At 33.3% G+C, this 14,931-nt stretch overlaps 2 protein-coding genes across 2 annotated transcripts in view; one reads left to right on the top strand and one right to left on the bottom strand.

The window, feature by feature from the left end:
- LOC109797410 (UDP-glycosyltransferase 83A1) overlaps positions 1 to 14,931 on the bottom strand; it is a 43,291-nt gene that overhangs the window by 25,741 nt on the left and 2,619 nt on the right. The window lies entirely within an intron of this gene.
- On the top strand, positions 10,354 to 11,527 carry LOC145954133 (sucrose synthase 2-like). The gene is made up of 5 exons (XM_083067880.1): positions 10,354 to 10,411; positions 10,483 to 10,586; positions 10,685 to 10,817; positions 10,939 to 11,090; positions 11,265 to 11,527. Exons 2-5 carry the CDS (start codon positions 10,489 to 10,491, stop codon positions 11,512 to 11,514), a joined length of 633 nt encoding a protein of 210 aa, XP_082924006.1. The 5' UTR covers positions 10,354 to 10,411; positions 10,483 to 10,488; the 3' UTR covers positions 11,515 to 11,527.

The following is a 14,931-nucleotide window of genomic DNA, read 5'->3' on the forward strand; positions in this document are numbered from 1 at the left end:
ATATTAACTAAATAATTAAATTATAAAAATATTCTATATTTTAAAGATTACTTAATACTTATAAAATTTTATATTATATTAAAAATTATTTAAGAGAAAGAATAACATTTGAGAGATCAAGCTAATGTTTTCCTCTTATTTTTATTAAATGATATTTTACTTGTAAAACTATGAAAATATGTTTTTTGTTTTTAAATATTTATATAGTTGACTTTTTTTTTCTCTATAAGTAATTTGTAGTAGTTTTTATTATTATGTTGTTCTTTTTTATTAGCAAACAAGGGCCAAATTAACTCCAACAAAATCTAAATTAAAACCCACTAGAGAAGTAAGTTGAGGGTACATCAACTATAACCCCCAAAGATAAAATGGGCGGAACCCAATCAAAGATATATAACAAGATCATAAATACCTAAGCCAACCTATCAGTCACTTGGTTGACTTCTAGAAGAACATGCCCTAAGAATCCACCCTAGAAGAAGCAGCTAGCCCATGAATCAGACAAACCAGTTGGGCATACTGATGAGATTGAGTGCAACCTTTCACACAATAAGGTTAATAGCTGGTGTCAAAGAATCTGATTCACCCATAATCTGGAAAAGCTTCTATTTATGGCAATGTGAACTATCAATGCAATTTTCCACAACTCTGTTTGGTTTAGTAAGGATGACCAATGACCTCTTCTTATTGTAGCTAAGGCTACAACTATTTTTTTTTTTTAATAAGAGACAATCTTGTTGGAGTAAGACTAAATTATTATGTACAACACAAAACTTTAATTTAAATGTTTAATATAATTTTTTAAAATTTAAATTTAAAACTATTAATTAAGTTAAAATGGCTCTATATTAATTCATCTACGTGTTTGGTTTCCATTTTTCACCATCAAAAATTGTTATTTTTAAACAGTCAAAATTGTGAAAATAAATACAAAGTGAACTTCCACCCAACAATTTTCTTTAAAAGTATATTACCTTAGTAATTTTAAACCAAATATTTAATTTGTTGTGATAAACCCGAGTCTGTACAAGCCTGATTACAATCTTCCAAAATTTCACATTGCAAATGACGTTATGATTTATTTTTTAAAATTTACCATTACATTTTAAACCAAAATACCTCATTTGTTGTGATAAACCCAAGCCTGTACAAAACTAATTACAATCTTTCAAAATTTCACATTGCAAATAACGTTATGATGGATGGCCATAAAGATTTATCTAGAAAAGGCTCATGATAGATTAAATTGGGATTTCATTAGACAAACTTGATCCGATATTGGACTCTCGCAAAAAATGATTGAGTTAATATGGTATTGTATATCTCTTCTCTGTCTATGCAAGTTCTATAGAATGAGGAGGCATTAGAGGATTTTAATCCATCCCGTGGCATCAGACAAGGGGATCCCTTGTCCCCATATATTTTCGTGCTATGCAAGGAATCATTTTCACACATCTCTCATTCTCTCTTCCTATTATCTTCTGTTCTCTCTTCTTTCCCTCTTCTCCTCTCTGAAGACCAAGGGGCATTTAGAGGAGGAGACCAAGAGATTCCTGTTTTAGTTCAACTGCTATTTATCCAGGTACGGGGAGAAATGAAATTATTTATATGTAGAGTTACATGAGGAAACTGGGTAGAGGAAGAACCCTTAAGATTATGAGTAATTTTATAATTATTTCTGTTTGGAGAATTATTAGTCTTATTTGATTCTGTATGAATTTAGGAGTATGAATATATGATTAATTGGTAAAAATGATGCTCTGGGAGAGAGAACGAAATTATAGAAAAGTGCTTGTAAGTTAGGTTGTGAAAAATTAGATGATTTCTGTTTGAGGAATTGATGATCGATTCTGTATGTGTTGAGGATTATAAATATGCCAATAATTTGTAAGAATGATGATCTGGGAGAGAGAACGAAATTGTAGAAAAGTGCCTGTGAGCTAGGTTTTGGAACAATTGGGGGTTTTACTATTTATGTTAAGATTGTATTAAATTGATAATTCCATTGATTATCATATTAACTTATGAATGTTATTGCTATATTACTTGATAAAATTGATGATCTAGATATGAATTGCTTGAGGGATGTGTAAACCTTTATTTTGTTAGACTTATCTGTTGAGTATGTGATATGGAATTGTGTATGTGATATGGAATCGTGATATGAGATGAGATGTTGTATGGACATGATTAAGAATGTGATTGCGATGTGTTTCCTCACACTAATGACTAGGGATGGCACATCGACCCCTGGGTAAGTAGTGCTACAGGGAGGGCGTGACCCTAGCATGGTGTGGGATGAGTAAGACAGTTAACACACACCACTTATGTCGATTATGGCAGCCCTGACATAGGGTTAATTGCAAGAGATTGTATGGATTGTAATGTGATTATGGATCCTCACACTCATGCTTTAGGGACGAGCATACTCCTGGATGATCAGGGATGATACGAACCCTGGTATGGTGTGGGTTAAGTGAGGCAATTAACCCGTATCGCTTGTGTCAGATGTGGCGAGGTCTTGGCATAGTGTTAATTGTAAGATTGGCTTGAATTATGGATGTGGAAACGATATTGTTAATCGTAAAATTGTGTGGATTGTGATGGATTGTATATATATGAATTATGATGAGATTTCATTATGATTTGGTTGTATGTACTTTGCATATAGATATTTTCTTTTCTCACCGTATAAATTGTGGATGTTTTAGGTGAAGAAGATTCAGCTTTGAGTGGCATCTAGGATGCCAACAGTTGAATTGTGGGTGTGCTCTGATATTGTGACATCGGGGCAGAGAATTCTAGGATATAGATTTTTATATGTATTTGGAGTTATACATTGTCTTTTGAAAACAATTTGTAACTCTTAAATTTTACCTTCCAAGTTTTATTTCTAGTTATTTTAGAAAGAAGAGTTATGGAGTTTTATGTGAACCCTTTTACCAACGTTAAAAAATTTTATTCTTTAGTTTATTTACATGATTAATATTTATATATGTGTTGGGGTAGTAAGGGTGTCACATTTAGTGGTATCAGAGCAGGTCGATCCAATCGGCCGTGAGTTATGAGTCTACTATGCTTGTTTGGTAGATTAATAATGTGATGAGTTGATTGTTGAACTTATTGATGTGCTAATGTGATGATTGATTATGTTGTTGTTTATTTATTTGTGTGCATTGTGTTCTCAGGATTTGCCTGATAGACATGATATAATTTGATGATGCTATTTTTGATTGCTCTTTGTTATTCGGATGATTGCTTATTTGTTTGATACTTCTTGCTTACGTAAGAAGTAGTAGTTGAGTAGTATCACTCGTATGGTGAGCATATGTACCAATAGTACGGACAAAGCCTTGATAATCAACTAGAAATTATTGAGACCTTAGATTTGGGTGAGACATTGATTTGTCAAGGGTTTACGGTTAATGAAATTTAGGAATCTATAGTAGTAGCGATTGAATCCAAGGAGGTTGTATCTGAGAATTGGAGTTTTGATATTTTGATGAGAGATTGGAACGTTCCTTGAGTATTGGTGCTTGCATGTTAACCTTTTATGGTTTAGGTAGTATGTGAATTTTATCCTCTAAGTTCATTGCACTTAATATGTGAGTTGTTTTGGTCTAGTATTGTAATGGAAAGCTTGAATATGAGTTTAAGGTGGAAAGGAGTGAGTTTGGAATGGTTGAGGTATTTTGTGAAATGTTAGTACACTATTGCTGTATGATATGGGGAATATTTTCGTTGAAATTTCGTTGTGCCAGTATGAGTATCATATTGACAGAATTAGATTTTGTGGTCTTCATGAAAGTTGTGGCTTTGGATATTATCTTTCCAATGGAACTAGAATCAGGTAAAACGGAGGTCTAGAACTCCAATTATAGCTACTTTAGTGATCAAAGGTCTAGCTGTAAGCGCCAAATATATCTACTGCAGTTTGTGAAATTTTTTAGCTAAGAAGATGATCTTTTTAGAATCTTGTCTTCATAAGAGTTGTAGCTCATTCTCTTAGCTTTCTTTTGAGATAGGTTTGAGATCATTGGGATGAGTACAACTTTCTGTGTGTCATTTGCTTTGACAGTTGTTGAAGGTAGGTATATGCTGTCATGATGTTTTTGAGTTGTTAGGCATAGCAAGGATAAAAATAAATTTGGATATGATGTTTTGAGGTTTGGTCATTGAGAGGTTGTTTAAGATGATATGATACTATGTGGTAAGGTTGGTTCATGTACATGCTATATGGTGTAAACGATGATTGATTCGTACATGCTTAAGGATGATATATATGAAGGTTTATAGTAGGTATTCTAATATGATTTGATATGCATGTATGTTGATATGAGGATAGATGACTTTATGGATCAATTAGTGGATGTTTGTGTATTAATGAGATTGACCTTAGGATGTGATATCATCATATTAAGAGTTAAGTGTGAAGATATATCCAAGATAAATTTAGGATAGATTATCTAAGTATGATTTTTGACTGTATGAGGTGAGTGTTCTAGGCCATGTAATTTCTTGCGGAGGTATAACGTAAATCTATCTAAGATAGAATTTGTGCTTAAGTGAGAGATACATGAGTCTATTAGCGAGGTTATGAGTTTCTTGGATTAGCTCATTGTTGTTGGATATTTATTGAGTAACTTTCTAAGATAGCATTACCTTTGAACATATTGAGTAAGAAGAGTGTTATTTTTGTGTGAGATAGTAAGTGTGAGAGTAGTTTCCAAATTCTTAAGGAAAGATCGACTAGTGCACTAGTGTGAGCATTGGCCGATCTTAGTAAGCCTTTTGTGGTATGGGTTGATGTTTCTAAGATAGGTTTGAGCGGAGTATTGATGCAAGAAGGAAAGGTAGTAGCTTGTGATTCTAGGCAATTGAAAACTCATTAGAGGAATTACCTTACCTATGATTTTAAGTTAGCAGTTGTAATATTTAGAGACACTTAGAGACACTGCCTATATGATTCTAAGCTTGAGGTATTTATTGATCGTTAGAGCCTTAATTATCTGTTGACTGAAGGAGTTAATTATGTGACAAAAGAGATAGTTTAATTTCTGGAGGACTAATATTTCAAAATTAGTTGTTAATTGAGTAAAGCCATTGTGGTGACCGATGTTTTGTGTAGGAAACTTTTATATTTATCTTCCCTTATGATTAGAGAGATGAATCCTTTTGGCTCAAATTAGAGATTTAAGTTTGGCTTATAAGGTTACCCTTAGTAGTGTAAGACTAAGTATGACTTGAGTAACGAATAGATTGTTGAAGGAAATTGGAGAAGCATAATTTTGGTGACAAGATATGAGGCTATAGGATAAGGTGATGGATAAGAGTTTAACTTGGGTGTAGATGGAATGGTGAAATTAGACATCTGATATGTATACCTAGTGAACTTACGCTAAGGTGCTTAATCTTTAGAGATGATCATAGAAGTAAAACCAATATTGTGGTAGATGCCTGGATTATGATGACCTCTGGTATATCATTTTGATGATTTAAGGGTTGGATTTGATTGAAGAATTTTGAGACTTATGCTTGGTGAGTGAGATTATCCTTGGGAGCATTGAATTGATTATGTTGAAAGTGACTAGTGAATCAATGGATGAAATTAGAGAAGCCTAGGAGCCAGATCCTTTCTTAGAGAACCAAGTGGAGAAGATTGGTAGAAGTATAGATAATCATTTCTGAGTAGAAATCGACGTTGTTTTGAGGTGCAAGAACAAACTTGGGTACTTAGTAACCTTGAATTAAGAAAGATGATTTTAGAGGAAGGACATAACAATACTCTTAACATATATTTAGGAGCTAATGAGATGTATCGAGACCTTAGGAGGATGTATTAGAGTGGTGTAGCGGAAGCATGGTGGCCTAAGGTGAAGAGATGAGTAGAGAAATTGTATACTCGTGTTTAGTATGCTAGAAGTCTTTAAGAATTTTTGTAGCACTTAGACGTCTCATTTTGGAAATGAGATGGTGAGTGGATAGACCTTATTGTAGGTTGTCTAAGACGCTTGAGAGATTGATTCTCTTTGGGTTATAGTGGATAGACTCGCCAAGTTTACTTGTCTTACCCTTATTGATAATAGAAATTCCTTGCTGAAATTGATAGAGTAGTACATCAATAAGGTAGTGAGGTTGCATAAGAATTAGAAAGTAAGAAGCGAGGAGTCTACCATTGCAAAAATTTCGGGGATGAAATTTCTTAAAGGAGGGGAGTATTGTAACAGCCTAATTTTCACTGGGCCGTGGGCCCAATTCGTTGCCCGGAATGGGCCGTTTCAAAAGTGAAACGGGCTGTTCCGGAATAAAGAATTTGCCTAAAAAACGTAGTTGAGAACGGGCCATTCCAGTTGGAGAACGCGCCGTTCTGGTTTGGAGAACTGGCCGTTCTGGAAGTGGCACGGGCCATTCGGCTGGGATTGAGAACAGGCCGTTCCGATTTTGGAACGGGCCGTTCCAGTTGAGATTTTTGCGTAGTTCTGGAGGGTCCAGAACGGCCGTTCCACTTTTGGAACGGGCCGTTCCGGGTTAGTGAGGCAGATTCCTATAAATAGGAGGCCTCGCCTCTCATTTTCACACATCTCTCATTCTCTCTTCCTATTATTTTCTGTTCTCTCTTCTTTCCCTCTTCTCCTCTCTGAAGACCAAGGGGCATTTAGAGGAGGAGACCAAGAGATTCCTGTTTTAGTTCAACTGCTGTTTATCCAGGTACGGGGGGAAATTGAATTATTTATATGTAGAGTTACATGAGGGAACTGGGTAGAGGAAGAACCCTTAAGATTATGAGTAATTTTATAATTATTTCTGTTTGGAGAATTATTAGTCTTATTTGATTCTGTATGAATTTAGGAGTATGAATATATGATTAATTGGTAAAAATGATGCTCTGGGAGAGAGAACGAAATTATAGAAAAGTGCTTGTAAGTTAGGTTGTGAAAAATTGGATGATTTCTGTTTGAGGAATTGATGATCGATTCTGTATGTGTTGAGGATTATAAATATGCCAATAATTTGTAAGAATGATGATCTGGGAGAGAGAACGAAATTGTAGAAAAGTGCCTGTGAGCTAGGTTTTGAAACAATTGGGGGTTTTACTCTTTATGTTAAGATTGTATTAAATTGATAATTCATTTGATTATCATATTAACTTATGAATGTTATTGCTATATTACTTGATAAAATTGATGATCTAGATATGAATTGCTTGAGGGATGTGTAAACCTTTATTTTGTTAGACTTATCTGTTGAGTATGTGATATGGAATTGTGTATGTGATATGGAATCGTGATATGAGATGAGTTGTTGCATGGACATGATTAAGAATGTGATTGCGATGTGTTTCCTCACACTAATGACTAGGGATGGCACGACCCCTGGGTAAGTGGTGCTACAGGGAGGGCGTGACCCTAGCATGGTGTGGGATGAGTAAGACAGTTAACACACACCACTTATGTCGATTATGGAAGCCCTGACATAGGGTTAATTGCAAGAGATTGTATGGATTGTAATGTGATTGTGGATCCTCACACTCATGCTCTAGGGACGAGCGTACTCCTGGATGATCAGGGATGATACGAACCCTGGTATGGTGTGGGTTGAGTGAGGAAATTAACCCGTATCACTTGTGTCAGATGTGGCGAGGTCTTGACATAGTGTTAATTGTAAGATTGGCTTGAATTATGGATGTGGAAATGATATTGTTAATCGTAAAATTGTGTGGATTGTGATGGATTGATAAATTATGATACATGCTTGTATATATATGAATTATGATGAGATTTCATTATGATGTGGTTGTATGTATTTTGCATATAGATATTTTCTTTTCTCACCGTATAAATTGTGGATGTTTTAGGTGAGGAAGATCCGGCTTTGAGTAGCATCTAGGATGCCAACAGTTGAATTGTGGGTGTGCTCTGATATTGTGACATCGGGGCAGAGAATTCTAGGATATAGATTTTTATATGTATTTGGAGTTATACATTGTCTTTTGAAAACAATTTGTAACTCTTAAATTTTACCTTCCAAGTTTTATTTCTAGTTATTTTAGAAAGAAGAGTTATGAAGTTTTATGTGAACCCTTTTACCAACGTTGAAAAATTTTATTCTTTAGTTTATTTACATGATTAATATTTATATATGTGTTGGGTAGTAAGGGTGTCACAGCGACCGCCAAAATCGGTCGCTAAATTTCTAAAATCGGTCGCTATTTACCTTAGCGACGGAATTAGTGACCGAATTTAATCAGTCGCTAAAACCCTGGTTGCTAAGCTATTTAACGACGAAAAAATTTTTGGTTGTTTTTTAGCGACGGAAAAGTTTTCGGTCGCAAAATAGTTGCAGTGATTTTGGTCGCTGAAGTGTATGGGACCAAATTAGTGACCGAATAAATCAGTTACTAAATTGGTCGCTAAATATTTATTTTTTATTTTATTAAATTTTATAGACGTCGTAAATTTGGTCGCTACGAACCACTCATATTTGGCCTCTTAAGAATTTTATTTCACAATACTTAACTTTTTAGCATGTTTTGTCCTTAATTACACAATTTCTGGAAACTTTCCAGAATGACACCCATCCCTATATTACTCTAAGTCAAGCACGCTTAACTGTGAAGTTCTGATGAGATAACCTACCGAAAAGTAGATGCATGTTGTTAGTATAAGTAGTACAAATTAATTCATTTAAGTCATCCTCAACTATCTAATCTCATACTTATACTATCTTTGGATCCTTATCATTTTGGTGTATCCGGACCGTTATAAATATATAATAATATATATAATAATTATATTATATTTAATTAATCTTTATTTATATATATACTTACTTTTACAATTAACAATTTACTTATTTCTATTTAAAATTAATTTTATGATACAATTTAAACTTTTTATTATAAATTTAAAAGTTTAAGTAATAATTTATATATTTTAAAATGAGAAGGGTTATAATAACACCAGTGTAACTTGTACTAAGTATTACACCGCTAAATATCTTTATATTAAATGTGAATTTTGTAAATCCAATCGTTAGATTGAAAGTTCATATCACTTTATATGTTTATATCAAGTTTTGTTAAAATTGAACAACTTGAAAGTAATCAAAGTGCTCATATTTTATTTGAAATGTATATATTACGTCAATTTTGTTTTACAAGAATGAAGTATCAAATCATCTTGAATTTATATAAAATTTTGTATATATGATCCACTACACCAAATAAAAGAAATAACGTCGCATAATTTGCGGCAGTTTTAAAGAACCGTCTGCGTTTTTTAAATTTTGTCTAAAAACATTAAACTTATGGCGGTTTAACATAACAAACGCAATTTTCAATTTTTTTTCGGCGATTATTATAGAACCGCCGCAGGTAAGTTAAAAATTTCACCATAAGTGAAATGTTCCCTCCCCTCACATCAGAAACGTAACCCTAAACAACATAATCCCCCTCTCTCTCGCTCCATTCTTCTTATTCTCTCTCGCTCACGGTCACGCCTCTGCTGCTCAAGCGTCATGCCTCTAGCCTGCCGCTGCGCTCGTCGCGATGTCGCCACTGCGCGTACGTCACCACTGCGCGTCGTCACCGCTGTGCCTCGTCGCCCCTGTGCCTTGTCGCCGCTGCGCCTTGTCGTTGTTGCCGCTACTCGTCGCCGTTGCTGCCGCTACTCTTCGCCGCTGCGCCTCGTCGTTCTTCTGTCACTCGTATTCTTTGGAAAGTTTGGATAATTAGAATTTTTATGACATTTTTTATCAACTATTATTTTTTCTACGTCATTTCTAAATCCAAGAGAATGATGTTTTGATTAGATTTTTTTAATATATTTTTAAAAATTTATTATATATACTGCCCTGATTCTTAACTATTTTCTCTTAATGTAGCACACATCAATCAGTCCAGATCGTAAGCTTATGACTGTTGTTGAAGATAACATAGATGGACTGCTAGTGGATCCACAAAATGGGAAGGTACATAGTTACTCTGGTCATGCATTTATTGGAAATTTCTGTTCGAGTACATTGTTTTCCTTTTTTATTTTTTGTTGAATATTCTTTTACTCTCTTTTGATGGCCTTTTAGTTGATGCGTTTGCTAATTAATCAAATCTTTTAATTTTGTTTCTCCTAAATTTATGTCTATAATTATTTTTTTTAGTTGTTGCTGTTTGAATCAATTTCAATCTAAATTTGAAGAATTGTTATTTTTACTCTATGTTTTCTCAGTAATTGGTTTTCTAATATGGTTTTGTTTGAATTTAATTATGGGTAGATTTAATCATCTGCTATGAAAATTTTGACTTGTACTTTTATAAGTAAAGTTCTAGTCTTCAGTTTAATCCAAGCCGAATTAATTATAGAGTGGCTATCGAAGTGCTCTGGAGCTGGTTCTTCTTTTGGACTGAAATAAAGAGGTGAGTTGATCATTTCCAGTTGATCATGTTCTCTTTTTTCTAATGCTTCACACTGTTTTTGCCTTTTCCAGTTGATCATGTTCTCTTCTAGATTCGATAAAGCTTCTGGCGTGAGAGAGAGGGTGCAAGACACCCTCTCTAGTCACCGCAACGAGTTGATCTCTCTTCTCTCCAGGTGAAAGTTAGAGTTGTGATTTTGGCAACCGGGTATTCTTAGATTCTTCGTGAATGATAAGTATGTGTGTGATAATAACTACTATTTTTGTTGCAAAGGTATGTTGCTGGGGGCAAAGGAATACTACAATCACATGACCTGAGGCACGAGGTAGAAAAGATTCTTGAAGAGGATGAAGGGATGTGGAAACTCAAAGATAGCCCCTTTGTCAAAGAGCTAGAATCTGCAAAGGTTAGCTAAGTATATTTTCGTAAGTTATAGCTTTGATAAATGACATACAATAGTTAAATTTTCTCGAGTTTTCCTTGTCATTGCAATTTTTAAAAAGCTTTTGTTCCTGTTGTTGCCACAGGAAGCCATAGTTATACCTCCTTTTGTGTCAATGGCTTTGCGTCCAAGACCTGGTGTTTGGGAGTATGCTCGTGTTAATGCATTTGAACTCAATGTGGATAATCTGAGTGTTGCAGAATATCTACGATTCAAAGAAGAACTTGTAGATGGAGAGTAAGGGTTATCTTTGTTATGTGAATTATTTTCTGCACTACTTTTTGAATTTATTCTTTACCATCCCCCAAAGTGTTGAATGAAATAAATGAATTGTGTGGCATTCTATGGTTTCAGTTTGGCTTCACGGAGAAATGAAATTATTACATGATGATTTTTGAAAATTTGATCCAGGTGCAATGGCAAAAACATGCTTGAAGTAGATTTTGAGCCATTTAATGCAACATTCCCTGGACCAACTCGATCATCCTCTATTGGTAATGGGGTTCAATTTCTCAACCGTCATCTATCATCATTCATGTTTCGTAACAAAGAAAGTTTGGAACCTCTCCTTGCTTTTCTTCGCGCACACAAATATGATGGCCATGTAAGTTTGTCTAAAAGCATCATTCAATCATTTAGAAACAGTGATATTTATTTGTAGAAATTTTGATTGATGCCCATAAATCTTAAAATATCAATATAAAGAGGTGAGTTTTGTGCCTGAACAACGGTCCATGCACTAGCTGTGTTATGCGCCAAAGTGTACTTATGTTGTTGGACGTTCAGCCTATTTTTGACCATGTAAGTTCCTAGTTTACCCAGTTTTGTGCCTGAGCTTTGATACTTATGTGGTACATGTTCAGCCTATTTTTGACCATGTAAGTTCCTAGTTTACCCAGTTTAGTGTTTGTGATGCAAATACTTTTTTCTTTTTTTCTTATTCTGAACTGTTTTGAACAGATATAATAAAAGTCTATTAGGAGATCATATGGGAAAGTTCCCAGCTCCTTTTTCGATGAATACCATCCATTTTACAATTAGTTTTCCTTATGCAAATTGTTAAAGGAAATCAGGTATCAAATAAAGTCTTTAAAAAATTGTAGATTTTATTGTCCAAGTAAAAGTTCAAATCTAATTTGTTATTATTATAATTTCAGGCAGCTGAATTGAAATCTCCAGTAGATTTGAGACGTTCTTCTCAGTCTAGCCATGTTCTTGAGGATAATGGAGGATCACCATGAGGGACTATTTAGAAATTTGCTTCAATTTTAGTTTGTTAGGAGCTTTTAGAACCATCTTTATATTTTTGTTGTTTTTATGTACCTAAGTTTCTTAAACTTAAAGACCATTTCTATGTTTGAAAGATACAAAATTTGGATTTAATATCTTTATTTAATGAATGACATTTTTATTTGCATCATTTGTTTTAGTTTATCTTGATCACGTGTTTGAGATGAGAATTTAAACAAATAGGTTGAAAATGTAATTATAAAAAAAACATTTAATTATAAATTGGACGCAAAATAAATTGTGGCGGTTAAAAACTGCTACAAATTGTTAATTAAAATGCATGTTTATATTTGCGGCGGTTTCCAAAACCGCCGTTACTTTTTAACTAGTTTCAGTTTTTAAAATAGCGACAATTTTATAACCGCCGCAATTTTATCAATTATGTTGCGGCTGTTTGTGTGGCTGTTTCAAAAACCGCCGCAAAATGTAGTCGCGACGCACAGCATTACGGCGGTTTACAAACTGTCGTTATATAAGTTTGCGGCGGTTAAAACCGCCGTCGCTTTTACTAAAAAACCGCCGCAAACATACAAGTTTTTTGTAGTGATCCAAGAGTAAAAAACTTTCAATCTAACGGTTGAATTTATAAAATTCACATTTAATATAAAATTATTGAGCGATGTAATACTTATTAAAAGTTACACTGATATTATTATAATCCTTCTCTTTTAAAATATTATTTTTATAAATTAGATCTTAACATTTTAAATAAATTATTAATCAACTTAATATATTTATTCATCTTAAATCTAAGATATAAAATTCAAAAAATGTATTTATCCTTGTTTTATTTTCTAATTATCAACCATTAATAAAATACTAATTTAAAATCTTATCTAGTTATATCATAATATTTTCATATCAAGTTTAAAATCAGATATTAGTTATACAAAAATATTAAAATTATATAGTAAATTATTAATAAGATTCTAGTTAAATAATTTAAAATAATCAAATTTATCATACAACAATAAAGAAGTACTAATAGTTAAGAAAATACATTTGTACTCTTCCTATTAGAAAGAGAGAGGATGTTATAATTCTTTTTTTTCCTTAAGATATCACATCTCTTCTATCAATAAAATTTAAATATAAAAATTTATTTAAAAATAAAGTTATCATAAGTTAGAAATATATATTATAAATATGGATCAAAATAATAATAAATTTTAAAAAATTCATATACTCTAATTAAAAAAATGCCTAAAAATACAATCGTAAAAAAAACCTCTAAATATTTTTCACATAAATAACTATTGGTATTAATTATGTAGAAGTGCATATAAATATTTTTTTATTATAAATTAATGTCTTGTTCTTACAAAAAAGAAAATGAGATTGATACTCAACAACAATGTTATCATCACTTAGGAATTTATATTTTTTTTAAGTTTTATTTAGCGACTGAATAAAATTCCGTCACTAATTTTAACTAATATTTAGTGACCTAATTCAATTCTTTCGCTAATTTTAACTAATATTTAGCGGCCGAATTCAATTCCGTCGCTAATTTTAACTAATATTTAGCGACCGAATTCTGTCGCTAAAAAAATCAAAATTTCTTATTTAGTGACCGAATTCAATTTTGTCGCTAATTTTAACTAATATTTAGCGACCAAATTCAATTCTATCGCTAATTTTAACTAATATTTAGCGACCAAATTCAATTCTCTTGCTAATTTTAACTAATATTTAGTGACGGAATTGAATTCGGTCGCTAGTTTTAGCTAATATTTGGCGACCAAATTCAATTCCGTCGCTAAAAAAATCAAAATTTCTTATTTAGCGACTGAATTTAATTCATTCATAACGTTTTTTACAATTTAGTAGCTAGCGACCGAAATAGTGACCAATTTTCTAGCGACGACTTATTTTGGTCGCTAAATCAGTCATCATTTTGATTATTCAGAATCGATCGCTAAATAGAAACTGATAAATTTTGGTCGCTAATTTCGGTTGCTATGTTGCAATTTTCTAGTAGTGTTTTCTCTGAAGCGTCCTTAGAACAAGTTGAAATTATTAAAGCTTGCCTGGAGACATTCTGTAGCAGCTCGGAGATGAAGGTGAGTCAGGAAAAGACGAGAGATTGCTTCTCCTAAAATGTGGGATGGAATGTAAAGAATGAAATAAGTTTCTCACTTGGTTTCCAACGTACTGGTGACTTGGGTAAATATCTTGGTGTCCAACTTCATCATGAGCATGTGAGGAAACAAAAACTCCAAATATTAATGGATCATATCAACAGAAGGTTAAACTCTTGGAAAACTAAGTCCCTCTCATTCGCAGGTTGCCTTACATTATCTAAATTGGTCTTTGTTGCTTTACCTTCGTATACAATGCAAACAGTTTTCTTTCCTAAAGATTTGTGTGGCGATATTGATAAGTCTAGTAGATCTTTCATTTGGGGGAAGGATGGCTATAATCAACGTATCCATGCTCTTGCATTAAAAACTCTTTGTAAACCTAAAGATGGTGGAGGTGTAGGTTTAAGGGAGGCACGTGAGGTTAATCTATCATTTATGATGAAGAATTGTTGGGCTCTATGTTCCCAACCTAATAAGCTTTTGGGTTCAGGTGGTACGGTCTAAGTATGTGTGTGGAGAAGATATTATTTCGGTGATCCATAAGAAATCAATAGCGTCTAACCTTTGGAGAGGAATTTGTGAAGTGTGGGACAAGGTTGTGCATAATATAGCATGAAACATAGGAAATGGTAAATCTACTAAATTCTGGTTTGACCGCTGACTTCCATCCAATGTGGTTCTTAGTGAGGTGGCTATTTAGACGG

Source organism: Cajanus cajan, chromosome 2 (genome assembly GCF_000230855.2).
Source record: "Cajanus cajan strain Asha chromosome 2, NIPB_CcT2T_4, whole genome shotgun sequence".
Classification (NCBI taxonomy): domain Eukaryota; kingdom Viridiplantae; phylum Streptophyta; class Magnoliopsida; order Fabales; family Fabaceae; genus Cajanus; species Cajanus cajan.